Source organism: Ammodytes marinus (genome assembly GCF_949987685.1).
Source record: "Ammodytes marinus genome assembly, chromosome: 12".
NCBI lineage: Eukaryota > Metazoa > Chordata > Actinopteri > Uranoscopiformes > Ammodytidae > Ammodytes > Ammodytes marinus.
Window position 1 is genome coordinate 28,449,094 of NC_137216.1, and position 20,000 is coordinate 28,469,093.

At 41.6% G+C, this 20,000-nt stretch overlaps 1 protein-coding gene across 3 annotated transcripts in view; it reads right to left on the reverse strand.

The window, feature by feature from the left end:
- ankrd44 (ankyrin repeat domain 44) overlaps positions 1-20,000 on the reverse strand; it is a 32,134-nt gene that overhangs the window by 8,076 nt on the left and 4,058 nt on the right. For 2 of the 3 annotated variants that reach the window (XM_080038556.1, XM_080038558.1), the window contains exons 4-19: positions 19,177-19,377; positions 16,921-17,008; positions 15,790-15,932; positions 15,094-15,306; positions 14,618-14,696; positions 14,234-14,348; positions 13,357-13,481; positions 9,371-9,434; positions 8,790-8,858; positions 6,961-7,101; positions 5,757-5,822; positions 5,013-5,124; positions 3,915-3,986; positions 3,335-3,536; positions 1,095-1,182; positions 318-435 (exon numbers count right to left, since the gene is read on the reverse strand). In XM_080038556.1, the coding sequence (XP_079894682.1) occupies positions 318-435; positions 1,095-1,182; positions 3,335-3,536; positions 3,915-3,986; positions 5,013-5,124; positions 5,757-5,822; positions 6,961-7,101; positions 8,790-8,858; positions 9,371-9,434; positions 13,357-13,481; positions 14,234-14,348; positions 14,618-14,696; positions 15,094-15,306; positions 15,790-15,932; positions 16,921-17,008; positions 19,177-19,377 (1,896 nt within the window). The remainder of the gene's footprint in view (positions 1-317; positions 436-1,094; positions 1,183-3,334; positions 3,537-3,914; positions 3,987-5,012; positions 5,125-5,756; positions 5,823-6,960; positions 7,102-8,789; positions 8,859-9,370; positions 9,435-13,356; positions 13,482-14,233; positions 14,349-14,617; positions 14,697-15,093; positions 15,307-15,789; positions 15,933-16,920; positions 17,009-19,176; positions 19,378-20,000) is intronic. The other variant, XM_080038557.1, reaches the window with a different exon arrangement.

Here is a 20,000-nt window from a genome sequence, read left to right on the forward strand (position 1 = left end):
CTCGTAGCAATGAGTCTTAAAATGTGGAATTTTTTCTAGAGTCGACCAATGTTGATTCTATGGCAACCGCATTGCCTGGATGGCTTGTAATACAGTTCAATTCTCACTTCACGTGCGCAATGGATTGTGGGTCAGAATCGCCCAAATAGGATGCAGTTTTCAACACTTAACAATCTTGGCCGCATGAAGTAGGACATCCGGGTACTTCTAACCATCCTAAATCTGACCACAAGAATCGGGACATCCTAAATCTTTTTTCTACATACTATATAGTAGAAAGTATGCGATTCGGAACGCAACCACAGTGTGTTTCTCACCCCGAGGTGCAGTGCGGTCAGTCCGTGGTTGTTGGGCACGTTGACGTTAGCTTCTCGCTCCAGCAGCAACGACACGGCGTCAACATGTCCGCCTGCCACCGCCAGCATCAGGGGGGTTCTGAGGGGAAGGCAAGGCAAGTTTATTTATATAGCGCAATTCAGACACAAGGCCATTCAAAGTGCTTGAATACTGGTCACATACTGAATGGGTAAGGGGAGCGGCTAAGTGCTAAAATCTTTCAATTTGTGATACAAGCGTCAAAATTGGCATGAGCAGTCTCCATGGGTTACTTGACAAGAAAAGGCAATGAAATGAAAAAAAAAATGTTAATGAAAAAAACCCATCAATACATTTTTTTTTTTTTTTTTTTTTTTTTTTTAAGATATTTTTTGGGCATTTTTATGCTTTATTGACAGTGCAGAGAGACAGAGGTGAAATGGGGCAGAGAGGGGAGTGACATGCAGAGAACGACCGCGGGTGGGAATCGACCCGGGTCTGCTGCTGGGCCCGGCCCGGGAGGGGAGGGGGACGCCTTACCAACTGAGCTAAAGGCGCCCCCCATCAATACATTTCTATGAGACATTTTCAAATTCACAATTTCAAATGTCTCGGGACAATTTTCTTGTCAAGTGTTCCCATGGAGACTCATGCTCAGGCCAATGTTCACGCTTGTATCATCAGCTGAAAGACTCTGACGGAAATAAACACAAAACATAACTGGACAAAAAACTAGGGTCACGTGCCAAATAATATCACCATGAAAAACTATCACTCACTGTCCCTGAGAGTCTGCAGCGTCCACCAGGTCTGCACTTTCTGAGTCATCCAGCAGGAGGCGAACACACGTAGTATGACCGTTCATTACTGTGGGGGGAAAGAGAGAGAGAGAGAGAGAGAGGGAGGGATGGAGGGAGGGAGAGGGAGAGGGAGAGAGGGGGGGATGAAGGGAGGGAGAGGGAGAGAGGGAGGGATGGAGGGAGAGGGAGGGAGGGAGGGAGAGAGGGAGGGATGGAGGGAGAGAGAGAGAGAGAGGGAGAGAGAGAGGGAGAGGGAGGGAGGGATGGAGAGAGAGAGAGAGAGGGAGAGAGAGAGAGGGGGGAGAGATAGAGAGGGAGAGAGAGAGGGGGGGATGGAGGGAGAGAGAGAGGGAGAGAGGGAGAGAGATAGAGGGAGGGGGAGAGGAAGGGAGGGAGGGAGGTAGGGAGGGAGAGAGAGAGAAGGAGGGAGAGAGAGAGAGAGAGGGAGGGAGAGAGAGAGAGAGACGGAGAGAGGGACGGGGAGAGGGAGAGAGAGGGAGAGAGAGGGAGAGAGGAAGAGAGAGAGAGGGGAGAGAGAGAGCAGAAATACAGCAACAGTGTTTTAATAATAGTCGAGTTAAGATGAATCATCCCCCTTTAAGAATGGTGATGTGTCCTGAGTCACTACAGCAGAACAAATGTTTAAATGATATCAACACACACACAAAGACAAAGACACACACACACACACAGACACACACACACACACACACACACACACACACACACACACATTTGATATCAACATATTTGATGGTTAAATGTTAAATGTTAAATTTCAAAGCTTTGGTCATTAATATGCAGCTGTAACAGCATCAAACTATTCTGCCTTCAGTCTTACCACCAGATGTTGGATTTTACACACACACACACACACACACACACACACTGAACACGCTTACACTCTCACTCACTCACTCACACACACACAAACACGCTTACACTCTCACTCACTCACTCACACACACACACACACACACACACACACACACACGCTTACACTCTCACTCACACACACACACACACACATACACACACACACACTGAACACACACACTGAGGGGATTATCTCCCAATTCAAACACAAAAGCTTTAGTTGTTTGGCAATAAGGCCTGGCTCCATTTCCTCCCAGAGGTGGGATATAGAGCTGGACCCAGGACTCAGTCAAGTTCTTTCAACACCAAACTGGGAAAACTGTTTTCCTTATGGAGCTGATTTTGTGAACAAGGGTCAAAGCTGAAGTCATGTCGTTGTTAAAACTATCTTGTATGTGGTTTAAGCCAAGAAAAACTGGTCCACAACATGAGAAACTGCCTAAGAACAAGATCTGGGAGGTAATATGGTAATACCGTATCCCCGGTATTGAACATTTTTAAAAGTATTCCTTCAGGGGGCGCCTTTAGCTCAGTTGGTAAGGCGTCCCCCTCCCGGGCCGGGCCCAGCAGCAGACCCGGGTTCGATTCCCACCCGCGGTCGTTCTCTGCATGTCACTCCCCTCTCTGCCCCATTTCACCTCTGTCTCTCTGCACTATCAATAAAGCATAAAAATGCCCAAAAAATATATTTTTATTTATTTTTTATTTTTTTTAACCTTTATTTATACAGGTAAATCCCATCGAGTCCGAAGACTCTTTTGCAAGGGAGACCTGTTCCCATTTACACGTTACCATTCACACACACATTCATACTCCGATAGCAGGCTAACTATCGACATTCACACGAGGCAAGTTGGGTGAAGTGTCTTGCCCAAGGACACAACAACTATGACACAGGTGGCAGGGCGGGGATCGAACCTCCAACCCTTTGATCATCGGCCGACCCGCTCTACCAACTGAGCCACAGTCGCCCCCCCAAAAAATATCTTTAAAAAAAAAAGTATTCCTTCAAAATGATATATTATATTATTATTTTTCCTTCGTTTGGACACGCTGTACGCGCTCACTACACCACAGACCACCCCAGTAAAACACTTTAAGCATTTTATAAATATTGTACCAGGTTGGAACACCCAATAAATCATGTGTGAAAGGGGCTTTAGTAAGTTATAAAAACCCAGCGAAATAATACGACTATTCAACTTCAGCATTGGACATTTGTATTCTAGGGGGCCAATCAGGTAACTCCCACACACACAGTTCACCCTACTTGAACCATATCATTTCCGAGTTACAGTGCATCCGTAAGAGATAAACCCCAGTAAAGGTGACTGTTGCTGTACCTGCCAGATGGACCGGTGTGCGTCCGTGCTGTGTGTCTGTGCTGCGGGGAGACGCTCCCTGGCTGAGCAGGGTGTGGACAGAGTCAGCGTGTCCACGGAGAGAGGCCAGAGCCAGGGGGGTCCAACCACTCTCATCCCCCTGGTCCACCTCCCTCTCCCCCTGTAGCAACACCTCCAGCGCCTGGGCGTGGCCGTGGTACGCCTGGGAGGAGGACAGAGAGAAAACAGAGAGAAAACTTTAAAATTATCTATTAGAATATTTAAAACATTGTATCAGCCGGTTATGAAAACTTCACCACAAAGACCAAGTTTAACTATTAAAACTGTAAGTCCTGATTATTTTTTTTATTTTTTTTTCACAAATAAGGAATTGGCATGAATGAAAAGAGTCAAGCCAAGTCAAGATCAAATGCCCTATATTTGTACTTAAAAAGTCCTTGAAAAAAGTTAAGTTCCTCTATCATGTAGTGTGTGTGTGTGTGTGTGTGTGTGTGTGTGTGTGTGTGTGTGTGTGTGTGTGTGTGTGTGTGTGTGTGTGTGTGTGTGTGTGTGTGTGTGCGTGTGCGTGTGTGTGTCTCACAGCGAGATGCAGAGGGCTCCTTGCGTTGGGTGATTCAGGGTCTTCTTGGGGGCTGTCGTCTCTGTCCAGCAACTGCAGGTCACACAATAACAATAACACACAAAAACACACATTAACACATGACATTCCATGTCATTTAGCAGATGCTTTTATCCAAAGCGACTTACAACTGGAGCACACATTCATACACCGATAGCAGCAGCAGCAGCTACCACGCAGGGTGCTGGCTAACTATCAGGAGACATTTAGGGTTCAGTGTCTTGCTCAGGGACACTTGGACACGTGGCAGGGAGACTGGGGATCGAACCACAGACCCTGTAGTTTCAGCCCCCCTAACACACTCAAACAAATTCTGATTGATTGATTGATTGATTGATTGATTGATTGATTGATTGATTGATTGATTGATTGATTGATTGATTGATTGATTGAAATGTATTTCGACCATGTAAAAGAAAACAGAAGGGCTAATAGAGAAATGAATGATATTACACTAAAGAGAAAGCATGTACATGAATGACAAACATTCATTTATATGCTTTTTGGGAAGATTGGGATTACATGTCTTAAAACTAATCGGCACAAATAACGTGCATCGCAGGAACGTTGTTGCGTGCTGAGAAATACAATGTTATTAACAAACAGATGGTCAAAACGCCTGGAGTCACTATACGACAATAAAACAATTTCCTATTTCCTCTGTGTGTGTGTGTGTGTGTGTGTGTGTGTGTGTGTGTGTGTGTGTGTGTGTGTGTGTGTGTGTGTGTGTGTGTGTGTGTGTGTGTGTGTGTGTGTACTTGTATTACTGAAGTTGTGGGGACGTACGTCACTTTACACAGTCGAATCGTGGGAACTCGACTTTAAGAACGAGGACTGGGCGTGTGTGTGTGTGTGTGTGTGTGCGTGTGTGTGCGTGCGTGCGTGCGAGTGCCTGTCTGCGTGTGTGTGTGTGTGTTTCTGTGTGTGTGCGTGATTGCTTGCGTATGTGTGAGTGCATTACATGTGTGTGTGTGTGCATGTCTGTGTGTGTGTGTGTGTGTGTGTGTGTGTGTGTGCGTGTGTATGTGCATGTCTGTGTGTGTGAGTGTGTGTACTGACCAGCTCCAGACAGTGCCGGTGTCCGTAGGCTGCAGCGTAGTGCACGGGGCTGTAGCCCTGTTTGTCCTTCAGAGACGCAGTCGCTCCGCTCTGAAGAAGGAACTCTAGACATCTGGGACACACACGCAAACGGGTTTAGATTTTTTAAAGGCCTACTTCACCGGTTTGAATATGAAGGTGTATTGAATTCTGAGATCCTATGTAGTATAAATGTACGAAAAAAATTGAAATCGGTTCATCCTAGCCTGAGAAAAGGCAGAAAGAGTGTTTTTTTTAACCCTATATTTCTGTTTCTCGTGACACCTTCATATTCAAACCGGTGAAGTAGGCCTTTAATGTTTTTTTTTTACAATTTTCTTTTATTTTCAACTTTTCATCAACAAAAGAAAGGAACTAGTACTAGTACAAAAAAACATAAATATATAAATAATAATAATGATAATAAATTAAAGCTATAGTGCGTAACTTTGGATGCAAAGGGTGTGTGTTATATTTCTGTGCACAGACAAGTGAGTGAGTGTGGGGGCGCCTTTAGCTCAGTTGGTAAGGCGTCCCCCTCCCGGGCCGGGCCCAGCAGCATACCCGGGTTCGATTCCCACCCGCGGTCGTTCTCTGCATGTCACTCCCCTCTCTGCCCCATTTCACCTCTGTCTCTCTGCACTATCAATAAAGCATAAAAATGCCAAAAGAATATCTTTAAATAAAAAAAAATTAAAAAAGACAAGTGAGTGAGTTTGGACTTACAGTGCTGCCTCTTTCTCCCTCTCTGCCTGAACGCCTTCACTCTCCGGCTCCATATTCGCTCGACGCCTGCAGTGTGTGTGTGTGTGTGTGTGTGTGTGTGTGTGTGTGTGTGTGTGTGTGTGTGTGATTGAGTGAGTGAGTGTGTGTGTAACAGAAAGAGAGGGAGGGAGACAGTTAAAATGTAAAGAACATAAAAGCATTAAAACACTCAAACAATATCCTCATTGACACAGTGGCACCTGCTAGCAATGCTAAACAAAGTCAGTTAATATTGAACTATTAGGTCCCATGTCCTGAAGCAGCCTGAACATAATATTGTATGGACCTTGTTGAGTCTTAGGTGTTAAGTGTTTGGTCAATGCATTTAAAATTATACTGACAGGTTAGTGTAAAATCAGATTTGACCATGCTCATTTAATCCCTTTTCCACAAGGCAGTCTGGGGGCCGATAAGGGGCTTACTTGATAGATTTTTTTTTCTGTGCGTTTGAAATTGATTGTAAACAGTTTAGTGATTCTGATGCATGACGACGGTCGCCACCTCGGTATCACCTCCAGGTTACCATAGAAACAGCCAAAGTGTGGATGATCAGCTGTTCTATATGTGGTAACCGTAGAGACAGCTGCCATGATTTACACTTCTGATCTTTACACCAGAGAAGTGATGCAGAGAAAGGTTTGGGATATTTATCTCCTATGTTCAGAATTCAAGTTTAATTTGTGGCTAAATAGTAGATAGTATGGGGATTGGAACACAGGCCCTGCGTTCCGAATCGCATACTTTCTACTATATAGTATGTAGAAAAAAGATTTAGGATGTCCCGATTCTTGTGGCCAGATTTAGGATGGTTAGAAGTAAAGTACCCGGATGTCCTACTTTATCCGGCCAAGATTGTTAGTGTTGAAAACTGCATCCTATTTGGGCGATTCTGACCCACAATCCAGTGCGCACGTGAAGTGACGTCACATCGACGGAGCCTCCATATGAAAACAAACGGGGATGCGCCGGATATAAAAGCAACAGGCAAGATCAAGGCGCAATGTTATGATGAAATAAAAGAGTAAAAGTATGTCCCAATAGTATGCCTACTGCATCCTAACTAGATTATTTTTATGGTCAGATGTAGTATGTAGAATAGAAAAAAGAAAGAGTATGCGATTCGGAACGCAGGGAGGGTTTATTTGCATTGCATTGAACATCCTACCTCCTGTCCAGGTCGGATGCAGCGGCGTAGTGCAGGGCAGAGCGCCCCCACTGGTCGGTGGTGTTGATGGCTGTGCCACAGGCCACCAGGGTCTCCAGACACTGGTAGTGACGACTGGCCGCCGCATAGTGGAGGGGCGTCCTGGGGGAAATACAGGGGAGAGAGGGAAAGTCAATGAAAAAGACTGGTGAAGCTTTTTCACTCCTTTTCCAACATCTAATCGGAATAATCAAGGGGTTTGTCAATATATTGTAATTGCTTTCTATTTAGTCTTAGTGTATACTTCTTCCTGCTCCTTTTCAGGCATATCGCATCAATACAGATAATTTTTTTTATTTTTGTGAAGTCATTTAAACATACATTTTGTTTATTGTATTTTTATGCTTTTCATTTAGTTTTGTATTGTTTTTGATATGTCTGAAAAATAAAATAAAATAAAATAAAATAAAATAAAATAAAATAAAATAAAATAAAATAAAATAAAATAAAATAAAATAAAATAAAATAAAATAAAATAAAATAAAATAAAATAAAATAAAATAAAATAAAATAAAATAAAATAAAATAAAATAAAATAAAATAAAATAAAATAAAATAAAATAATTTAGTTTTTTGTATAACCCTTTCTGTTTTATTTGACTTGTTTGCAATACATTTGGGGGAAATACACATCAATAAAAGCAGAAAAAACACAAATATACAACTACAGGGCCCAGTTGTTCAAGAAGATTTTGAAATATGTTTTTCGTCATGATGTTGAAACAGAAATAGCAACTTTTAACTCAAAGTTAAAGGCATTAGTTGGTAGGGCGTCCCCCCCCCCCCGGGCCGGGCCCAGCAGCGGACCCGGGTTCGATTCCCGCCCGCGGTCGTTCTCTGCATGTCACTCCCCTCTCTGCCCCATTTCAACTCTGTCTCTCTGCACTATCAATAAAGCATAAAAATGCCCAAAAAATATCTTAAAAAAAAAAAAAAAAAAGGCATATTGTTGTGTGACAAATGCTGTAGCTTGATTAAATGTTAATTCAGTTCATCTCCTTGTTAATATTCTATTGTTTTATATTCTACTGTGATTTCTTAGTAACTGAACTAATATGTTTCATTAAGGTTGAGTCAGACAAAATCAAATGACGCATTGAATAGTTGACTTAAAAAATTAAGGATAAAAATAGCTCACACACACACACACTTATACACACACACACACACACACACACACACACACACACACACACACACACACACACTTATACATTCATACACACACACACACCCTTACCTACACACACATGCAAACACATAAACACGGAGAGCTAAAGACTGCCACACCCCAAAACTACTCGAAGATGTGTTGTGCATCACCATATACAGGTGCTAAATGGAGGGGACTTAAAGTGTAACCATTTAAGCTATGACAACATGAGAACATATTCAAATAAAATGAAGATGTTTGCTAGTTTTGCTTCTGATTGTCTAAGTTATTGTCAGTAAGGCTATATTGTACTTTCACCCATTACATTTTAATTGCTGCCATTCTACATCACTGTCTAAATGTTTCAATTGGTTTTTTTCTTCTCTTTATCAGTTGTTTGTGTATTTGATGTATTTTCATTGTATATTGTGTATCTATTGTAGTTTTTGCTTTTCATTTGCTTGACTCGACATCATTGAAAATTAGGGTCACACACACACGCACGCACGCACGCACGCACGCACGCACGCACGTACACACACACACACACACACACACACACACACACACACACACCTCAATTGATCTCTGGAGTATAAATAAAAGTCAAATGAAAAATGAAATGTAATTCTCTGACCTGCCACAGTTATCCGTCCTGTTGTGGTCTCCACCGCTGCTCAGGAGCAACTTCACACACTCCACGTTCCTGAAGAAAAAAAAACGGGCAAATCGCTACATTTACTACGCTTTACCGTTTACAGTTCACTGAATTTAATACACTAGTGCAGTGCCCGTAGGAAGCAGGTCTGCTGTGTGTGTCCTGCCTGTCACACATTTCAGGCTTTGGTCACAGCAGCCAATCAAATCAGAGGGAGGCGGGGTTTAGCCGGAGACTACTTCATGCCCGTCGTTAATGTGGCCTTCAGTGTGCGCATGTATTCGCCACCAGCATGATATAAATATGATATAACTTCTACATATTTGGTCCAAAACTTCATTATCAATCAAGGATGCACACCTTTGTGCCGTGCGCAAGCCATATCCGGAAGCTCAGGCCGATCTGACTAACAGTGAGAGAGATATGCGAGTCACAGACAGACAGACAGACAGACAGACAGACGTGTCTTGCTTTATAGATAGATTATAAAGTGAGTGAGTGTGTGTGTGTGTGTGTGTAAATAAAGGTTTAATAAATTTTTTTTAAAAAGCCTGTCTCACCCCCCAGCAGCAGCGGCGTGCAGACAGGTCCGTCCCAAAGTGTCCGGAGTGTCGATCTGGAATCCTGCAGACAGGACCGAGTCGTTACACATTATAAACCTCCGGCCTGAGGGGGGCGCCATGGAGACAACACACAGCAGCCACAGACACCACAGAAGAAGAGAGAGAGACACACACACACACAGACAGACAAAAAACACATGCACACACACAGAGACACAAACACACACACAGTCAGACAGAGACACACACACCGAGACACAGACAGAGACACACACACACACACACACACACACACACACAGAGAGACACACAGAGAGAGAGAGAAACACACACACACACACACAAAGACAGGAGGAAAGGCAGGTGTGAGTGCAACAGGTGTGGGGGAAGGGGAAAGATTAGGTGCTGGTGCATGCATAGTATATAGTATACACACAAGAAAACGTTTACAAACATATCTGTAAGTTACATATCATTTCATACAGAGATGCAGAGATATGTTTTGTGTAAGATTAAGAAAGGAAAGAAAGTGCAGCAAGCAGTTTGGTTGAAAAATGTCTATAAATTATTATATTAGAAAAATAAATTATAGATATTTAAATAGATAGATAGATAGATAGATAGATAGATAGATAGATAGATAGATAGATAGATAGATAGATAGATAGATAGATAGATAGATAGATAGATAGATAGATAGATAGATAGATAGATAGATAGATAGATAGATAGATAGATAGATAGATAGATACTTTGTTGACTTTTTATTTTCTGCTTAACAGTTGCCTATAGTTTAAACAAGGTCCTTAGAAACCTGTAAAGTAGAGTACGCCAAGTAAGTTATTTTTTTTTATTTTGGCTTTTGTTTTTGGGTTCACTTTTTAAGTTCTGTGTTTGTGTTCCTTAAAGGTGCAGTGTGTAATATGACATCATCAAGAAAGTTCTCCAAAGTTCTAGAATGCAACGCTCCCTGGGTAACCCCACCCCTTTAGAATAATAACAGAAGCTACAGTGGCCTTCAAGGACAAGAACAATTCTAAATTTTAAACAATGCACATGATGACATTCCAACTATGACACTTTCAAGATGGCGGCACTAGGCCTTGGTCCAAAATATGCACATATATGAGACCCTTTCTAAGGGAAAAAATAATAATAAAAAATAAAAAAAATTCAGCTATTATGCACTAAATTAAATGTACTTATTTTCTACAAAGTCTGCTAGGAAATAAAACCCAACATTCTACACACTGCAGGTTTAAACAAATGGAAAAAAAGGAGTCATATTATCACAGTAAATTACAAACAACACAACAGACCGTGTTGTGGTCTTGTGCCGAGGCTTTTTAATCCCTTTTAATTTGCCTAATCGTTACGGATCATTAAATGTGTGTGTGTGTGTGTGTGTGTGTGTGTGTGTGTGTGTGTGTGTGTGTTCTAAAGAGGGAACGTTTAGCTCACACACAAAAGCTCAGGCCACTGCTGCAAAACAAGAGTCCTGTCCGTACGCAACAACACTGCAGCTGCACACACGCACACACACACACACACACACACACACGTGCGCGCACACGCACACAAGCACACACACACACACACACACACACACCAAAGCTCATATGTAAATGACTTCTTTGTTGTTTCACTACAGCAGTGAAACCGCATGAGGAGTTTTATCCTGCTCCAGGCCTCCACACACAAGCACTAAGGCCTGGTTTGTTTAAAGGTGGACTCAGTGATTCTGGAGAACGCTTGTTGTCAAAATCAGTGAAAGCCTCCTCACGATCCGCTACCTGTCTGTATTGTGTGTGTGTGTGTGTGTGTGTGTGTGTGTGTGTGTGTGTGTGTGTGTGTGTGTGTGTGTGTGTGTGTGTGTGTGTGTGTGTGTGTGTGTGTGTGTGTGTGTGTGTGCTGACTATTTAATTTAATTTAATTTAATTTAATTTAATTTAATTCTATTTTATTCTATTCTATTCTATTTTATTCTATTCTATTCTATTCTATTCTATTCTATTCTATTCTATTCTATTTTATTTTATTTTATTTTATTTTATTTTATTTTATTTTATTTTATTTTATTTTATTTTATTTTATTTTATTTTATTTTATTTTATTTTATTTTATTTTATTTTATTTTATTTTATTTTATTTTATTTTATTTTATTTTATTTTATTTTATTTTATTTTATTTTATTTTATTTTATTTTATTTTATTTTATTTTATTTTATTTTATTTTATTTTATTTTATTTTATTTTATTTTATTTTATTTTATTTTATTTTATTTTATTTTATTTTATTTTATTTTATTTTATTTTATTTTATTTTATTTTATTTTATTTTATTTTATTTTATTTTATTTTATTTTATTTTATTTTATTTTATTTTATTTTATTTTATTTTATTTTATTTTATTTTATTCACAGCCTAATCTGGCATGTTGCTAGCTACGATGGGCCCCGTTTGTTTACTTAGCCTACCAGTTTACAGAGCCTAGACTGTGTATTAACACCTGATTATTTTTCAATAAACCAGTCCCAACTGTTAAGAATATGGGATGAGTGGGAACGCAATATTTGCCAAAAGCAACAATGAAAGTTTTCAGATGTTAAACAAGATATAAACCATGCATTATGTATGTCTATGTGCATCTTTTTGCTATTTTAATCTTGTTTATCTGCACAAATTTAACTAAATTAAACTAAATACACTCTTGTCAGAAAGGCAGAGTGTGTGTGTGTGCGTGTGTGTGTGTGTGTGTGTGTGTGTGTGTGTGTGTGTGTGTGTGTGTGTGTGTGTGTGTGTGTGTGTGTGTGTGTGTCCTAGTGAGTCATTTAGACTGTGTGAGTCCTCGGTCTGTGCCTGGGACATTGTGACTTGAATTTGGAGCTGAATACTTTTTTTGCTTGTGAAGGAATTCACCACCGGGAGACAAGACAAACAAAGATGGCTGCCTTTAAAAACCCTCCCTGGAAACTAGACTGGAAGGAAATAACAGAACTCTGAATCAGCACAGATCCTGTTGCTCTAAGAGATATACGATAAATTTGATTATTAAAATAATAACAGACCCCCTCTTGACATACTAAATCATTTTTAAGACAGTGGCCAGGTTTCCCCTTTTGTATAAAGTGATTGCAGACAAATCTAAAGGATCCCTAGGGAAATGGAAGTTGCACAATTTGAGATATGTTCATAAATTATGAATATTTGTAATACCAAACATTGTAATTACATTTTTGACTTGGTGTATAATGCTTGGTTTTCTTAGCTAAAAACACACAAGGGTAACATCACTAGAGGTCGGTTTAAAAGGTGCTACGAGAATCTTTTAAATATTTCTGAAACAGTCTCATATTTCCTCTGTAGATCATAAATTACATGTAACAGCAAACGAGACCATCAGCGCAAATAATGCTATTTTAATATAGTTTTTTCTTAATGCCTTTGTCATGGATATGTACGCTCACCCAGGAACAACAGCTGGTGTAGTAAAAACACTACTAGGCCTGTCCAAAGGGGGAGCAGGAATGAAGACAAAGTAAACTAAATCTTCTTTCTACCACAGTGAAACCCGGGTTGCATTCCGAATCGCATACTTTCTACTATATAGTATGTGGAAAAAAGATTTAGGATGTCCCGATTCTTGTGGCCAGATTTAGGATGGTTATAAGTACCCGGATGTCCTACTTCATGCGGCCAAGATTGTTAGTGTTGAAAAGTGCATCCTATTTGGGCGATTCTGACCCACAATCCAGTGCGCACGTGAAGTGACGTCACATCGACGAAGCCTCCATATGAAAACAAACGGGGATGCGACGGATATAAAAGCAAGAGGCAAGATCAAGGCGCAATGTTATGATGAAATAAGAGAGTAAAGTATGTCCCAATAGTATGCCTACTGTATCCTAACTAGATTCTTTTTATCGTCGGATGTAGTATGTAGAATAGAAAAAAGAAAGAGTATGCGATTCGGAACGCAACCTTCATCTTCTTTCTGCCACAGTGAAAGCCGTTGTGCTCTACCTGAGGACAGCAGCTTCCTGCAGCAGTCAGAGTGAGCGTTCATAGCAGCCAGGTGCAGAGGGAACATGCCATGGACACCTCGCCTACAGGGGGGAGAAATACACAGAGAAAAAACAATAAGAAAAAATACTCTCTCTTACTATATTCACTGAATTAGATAGAAAATAATAGAAAAAATACTCTCTTTTCCTAGATTCACTGGAATGAATTAAAGCAGTCAGGGGATTCTAGAGAACACTTGTTGTCCAAATCCCTTTTTATTTGTCCATACTGTTGTGTTGAAAAGAAATCCAGTGTTAATACTCAGCCTAGGCTCTGTACACGGGCATGTTGCTAGCTACGGTGGGACCCTTTGATTACATACCCTTTGTCTGCACACCAGTTTACAGAGTCTAGGCCGTGCATTAACACACACTTTTTCTTCAGCACGCACCACACGCAGTACGTACAAGTAGCAGATCATTAGGGGCGGCAGTGGCGAAGTGGGTAGGGAGATCGCCTCTGGATTGCAGGGTCGGAGGTTCGATCCCCCGTCTCCCCGCCACATGTCGAAGTGTCCCTGAGCAAGACACTGAACCCCAAATTGCTCCCGATGGTTCAGAGAGCGCCTTGCATGGCAGCTACTGCCATCGGTGTATGAATGGGTGAATGTGGTAAGAAATGTAAAGCGCTTTGGGGCTGAGAAAATCGGCTAGAAGGCGCTATATAAGTCAAGTCCATTTACCATTTACCATTAGGAAATATTCAATGATTTTCACAAATAGTCATTTTGACAACGAGCGTTCTCTGACTCCATCTTCAACACTAATATCTCTGAACATATAAAGAATCAAACCTCGTGCAGTCGGCTCCGCTGGTGATCAGTGTGTTGATGAGGAGTTCATGTCCGTAGCGCGCCGCGATGTGCAGAGGAGTGTTACCGTCTTTGTCCACACTGTCAATCTCCCCGCCTGGAAATAAAAATTTTATTTATAGATATTTATTATAGTAGATCGTTGTTTCTTATTATTATTTATTATCGCACATAAGAAAATACATTATAGATCAGTAATACAGGAACGAGATACACGCAGTAGAAAGTAAAAAACATTTTTTTTTAAATAAAACAAATGTGCAGTAAGAGCCAAAAAACCCATTAGGGCTTGAAGTTTGCTTCTTGAATGGATTAAGGCTAATGGCAGTTAATGCAGTCGGAGATCACTGAAAACGAGGGTCTCACCGTTCTGTATGAGCGTCTGTGAGCGAGTGAAACGTCCGTGAACTGCGGTCATGTGCAGAGGACTCTTTCCATCTCGACTCTGCACAATATGGAGAAATTAAAAGAAAGATTTTCAGATGATATATTATTTTCTTACACAATTCATTTGACAATGCCTATATTGTTAGCCTATACACAGACAGGGCTGTAGCTGCACTACATTTAGTCAATAAAACTGAAGAATGAATTGATAATCACATAAGGAAAAAGCTAACATCACTGTTGAAATAGTGACATCAAGATACCATCGCCACCTTAAACATACAGCAGTCATACACACAGTCACACGAGGCAAGGCGGGTGAAGTGTCTTGCCCAAGGTCACAACAACCATGACACACAAGTGGCCGGGCGGGAATCGAACCGCCAACCCTTCGATCATTGGCCAACCCTCTCTACCACTTGAGCCACTGTCGCCCCTAGTTTCATCCAGCTCACCTGTACGTTGACGTCAGCCCCGTTGTTGACCAGGAACTCGAGGCAGAGCGCTCCGTGTGTGGAGGCAGCGGCAAAGTGCAGCGGAGTGAAGCCTTTGTTGTTGGGTTGGCTAACGTTAGCTCCGTAGTCTATCAGCTCGCTAACCACCGCGTCCTGGCCGTTAAAACACGCCAGGTGTAACGCAGTGTTACCGAAACCGTTGGACTCGTCTATCTGTGGAGAGAAAGAGGAAAAAAAAGACTGTTGTTACGAGTGAGACAATGAGCAAATGTGTATAGAGTCGACCGCACACATCAAGAGATATAGGCAGTTGCTTTGGGCGCCCTACCATATATATTTTTGAATGAACACACAACAATAATGGAATAAAAATGTAACTTCCTGAATTAAAACCGACAGCATTTGGAGCTATTTTTGCCAACAACATTTTTGAAAAATAGAGTATAGTGAGTGAGTGGGTGAGTGAGTGTGACTATGTTGTATGTGTGTGCATGTGACTATGCTGTGTATGTGTGTGTGTGTGTGTGTGTGTGTGTTTGTGTGTGTGACTATGTTGTATGTGTGTGCATGTGACTATGCTGTGTGCGTGTGTGTGCGTGTGTGTGTGTGTGTGTGTGTGTGCCTGTGCGTGTGCGTGTGTGTGTGTGTGTGTGCGTGTGCGTGTGCGTGTGTGTGTGTGCCTGTGTGTGTCCTCACCTCCACAGCCAGGTTGAGGAGGTGTTTGACCACAGTGATCTGTCCGCTAGAAGCCGCTGTGTGTAGCGGAGTGTATCCTCGCTTGTCCTTACAGCTGATCTCTGCTCCCTGGTTCACCAACAGACACACTACGTCCAGATGGCCTGCAGGGGGCACACACACACACACACACACACACACACACACACACACACACACAGGGGCGCAACACACACACACACACACACACACACACAGGGGTGCAACACACACGCACAGGGGCGAACACACACACACACACACACACACACACATGGGCGAACACACACACACACACACACACACACACACACACACACACACACACACACACACCACACAGTATTTAATACCATGGGCAAGAAAACAAGGAGTCAGCTGTTAGAGGAAGTTATTTATGGAATGAGAAGCAACACTGACACAGAATCTGGGTTGGGAATGATTGCAAAGAAAAAGTTGCAGATTCATCTTCTGGGTGGAGTCAGTGATTCTGGAGAACGCTTGAATATCTCCTCACGATCTTAGCTTACTTCAGCATTCTTCACAATCGCTGACTCTATGAACAGTCATCGTTTGAGCTCGAGTTTGTTGAAACATTTGCAAAACAAAACTGTTACTCAGGCAACGTTTGTGTTCATTACCAATGTTGGAAAGCAACTTAGGGACATTTACTTAAGTACTCAGTACTCACTATATGATCCTCCATTACTGGCAATGTGGATTTAGGAGCTGTCAAGGTGTATTGGACTAGAAAGATTGGCGTACATTGACAAGGGCAAGCTGGGGGACGTTGTCAAGCTCTGGAGCAAGTATAGGTGGATGGGAACATGGGATAGATTTGGCTTTCTTTTTTTCTTTTTTATGTATGTATTTTGTTGTAATTTCTTGATAAAATAAAATGTATTTAGAAGAATCTACCTCCAGGAAAAAAAGTCAGCGTCATGTGAAATATGTCTTAAACAATCAGTTCTTTGTCTCTTACCCTTTTGACATTTAATTAATCAAACACACACACACACACACACACACACACACACACACACACACACACACACACACACACACACACACACACACACACACACACACACACACACACACTTTGTCTCTTACCCATGAAAGCGGCCCAGTGCAGCGCGCGGCCGTCTTTCTTATCAAAGGCGTTGATGTTCGCTCCTTTAGCCAGCAGGAGGTTCACCATCTGAGGGAGGGGAAAACAGAGGGAGGCAGAATGAGTGGATGATATAAGAGAGAAATGTGTGTGTAGGGGGGAGGGTGGGAGATATGTGTGTGTGTGTGTGTGTGTGTGTGTGTGAGTGAGTGAGTGAGTGAGTGAGTGAGTGAGTGAGTGAGTGAGTGAGTGAGTGAGTGAGTGAGTGACTGTGTGTGTGTGTGTGCATGTGTGTTCTTGTACAACATGTTTTTGAGGACCAATTTAGGTCCTGCGAGTGAGGACATTTAAGGACAGTGAGGACACTTTGCCTGGTCTTCACTTCTTCTAAGGGTTTTTCTTCTGTTTGAGGGTTAACACTAGGTTTTAAGGACAGGCATTTAAAGGGCTGTTTGAGGGTTAACACTAGGTTTTAAGGACAGGCCTTTAAAGGGCTGTTTGAGGGTTAACACTAGGTTTTAAGTTTCAGGTATGAATCAGGTTTATGTTAGGGTTAGTGTAAGGGTTGGGGTTAGGCATTTAGCTTTGATGGTTAGGGCTATAGGGAAAGCATTATGTCAATGAGGTTCCTCACAAAGATAGAAGTACAAGGGCGTGTGTGTGTGTGTGTGTGTGTGTGTGTGTGTGTGTGTGTGTGTGTGTGTGTGCGTGTTTGCGTTTGTGCGTGCGTGTGTGTGAGTGAGAGGGAGATGATGGTCTTCATATAAAATCGTCTTGTTGTTGCATAATCTCAATAGCAGAAGATAGCAGCAGCCCTTCCATTCAGAGCGCGGCCGCCTCTCAATGTTCATTTTAGATTCATGATATTTGTGAATGGTTCATTCTGAGTCAACAGCCCACTTAATAAACCCCCATACAGCTGCTCTCTCCCACCTGTTTCCTTTAACTGGGCCGCTCAGCTGAAATAGCACAATGGACCATTACATCATAGCTGGGATATCGTTGGTTGGGGTGTCACGATTCTCAAATTTGGTTAGATTTTCGTTTTCAATCTAACGATTCAATTTTGATTTTTTTCGTTTAAGCACAAATGGCTACTTCATTTTTGGACTAGTCTAGTCTAGTATCATTGCTTCTATAACATGATAGCTCATTTAAAGGTGGAGTCAGTGATTCTGGAGAACGCTTGTTGACAAAACAGTTTTTTTTTCAAAATCAGTGAATATCTCCTCATGATCTGCTACCTGTCTAGGCTTTGTATTACATTCGATTACATTACATGTCATTTAGCAGCGGTGAATGTCGATAGTTAGCCTGCTATCGGTGTATGAATGTGTGTGTGAATGGGAACAGGTCTCCATTGAAAAAAGAGTCTCCGGTCTCAATGGGACTTACCTGTAAAAATAAATGTTAAAAAAAAAAAAAAACAGAAACGGAAACAGAAAATAACCCTGCGTTCCAAATCACATACTCTTTCTTTTTACTACACTACATACTTAAGTACAGAAGAGTTTTAGGGCCACAGGAGAGAAAAAAAAATCTGAAAAGGAAGAATTTCTTTCATAATGTCGAGAAATGTCAAGAATAAAGATGAATACTCCAAAATGCCATTGGAGTTAGTGGGGCATTTATGTATTTTCAGCATACTACAATTGACGTGCATGTATTGGGGCATCCTATATCTTTTTCTGGCATACTAAATAGTAGGGAAGTATGGGGATTGGAACGCAGGGCAGATGTATTTTTTTCATGAACAGGGAACCATTAAAGCGTATTTGGAGCAGTACCTCCGTGTGTCCGTTCTGTGTAGCATGGTGCAGAGCGGTGAATGTGGATAGTTAGCCTGCTATCGGTGTATGAATGTGTGTGTGAATGGTAACGTGGGAATGGGAACAGGTCTCCCTTGAAAAAATTGTCACAAGCTCAATGGGATTTACCTGTATAAATAAAATAAATAATAAAATAAATTTTCTAAGTTTATTAATCCCCAAACTTTCGCATTTTTTCAGATTTTGCTTTCTTTTCAATCAATTTCTGACTGAGGAGTGACATTGCGTCACCCCTACAAACCCTACTCGCAGCAGGATAGATAAAACTGAAAATAAATACTCATAAGCCCAAACAGTCAGTAATGTGAGAGTGGGAACAGGTCTCCCTTGAAAAAAAAAAAGAGTCTCTCAATGGGATTTACAAAAAAAAAGAAAAAAAAATCGGAAACAGAGAATGAATGTCCTCATAAGCCCACACAGTCTCAGTACCTCCGTGTGTCCGTTCTGTGCAGCATGATGCAGAGCGGTGCGTCCTCCTCTGTCCGACACGTTGACACTACTGAGCAGAGGGATGATGACCTCGGCACAGCGCAGAGCGTTGTTGGCTGCAGCCACGTGGAGCGGCGTCTGCCAGTTCTTATCACGAGCATTCACGTCCGCAGAGTGACGGATCAACACGCGCACTGCCTCCTGGGGATGGGGGATGGGGGGTGGGGGGGCGGGGGGGGGGGGGGGAAGAGAGAGAGAGAGAGTTTGGTTTTATAGATATAATTTAGAAGTAATTTATGTACAAACTTTCAGAGACACTTTCAATTCTTTATCTTTATATGTACTTAAAGGAATACTTCACCCATACGGAACCGGCGCTCTATCATTATAAAATCGCTATTATAATATAATGAATGAGGTTTTTCTTCCCTCAGTCTTCCCTCAGTCTTCCCTTGGCCCAGCTGTCCTGTTGATCCTAACCCTACATTTTACCATGCGTGATGTCACACATGGGAAAATGTAGGGTTAGACAGTGAGACCATAAAACACTCTTTCTGCCTTTTCTCAGGCTAGGATGAACCCATTTCAAATATGTTTGCACATTTATACTACATAGGATCTCAGAGTTCAATACACCTTCATATTCCCACCGGTGAAGTAGGTCTTTAAAGGACACAGTGGAACAAAGATTTTGAGAAAGCAATAGACATAGTTGGGCAACACTTAACAATTTATTACCTCAAAAAAAGACACCACAATGGACTAGACTAAAAGATAGTTTCCAAGCATGATGTATTGTATGCAAACCTCTTTGTTAAGAAAAA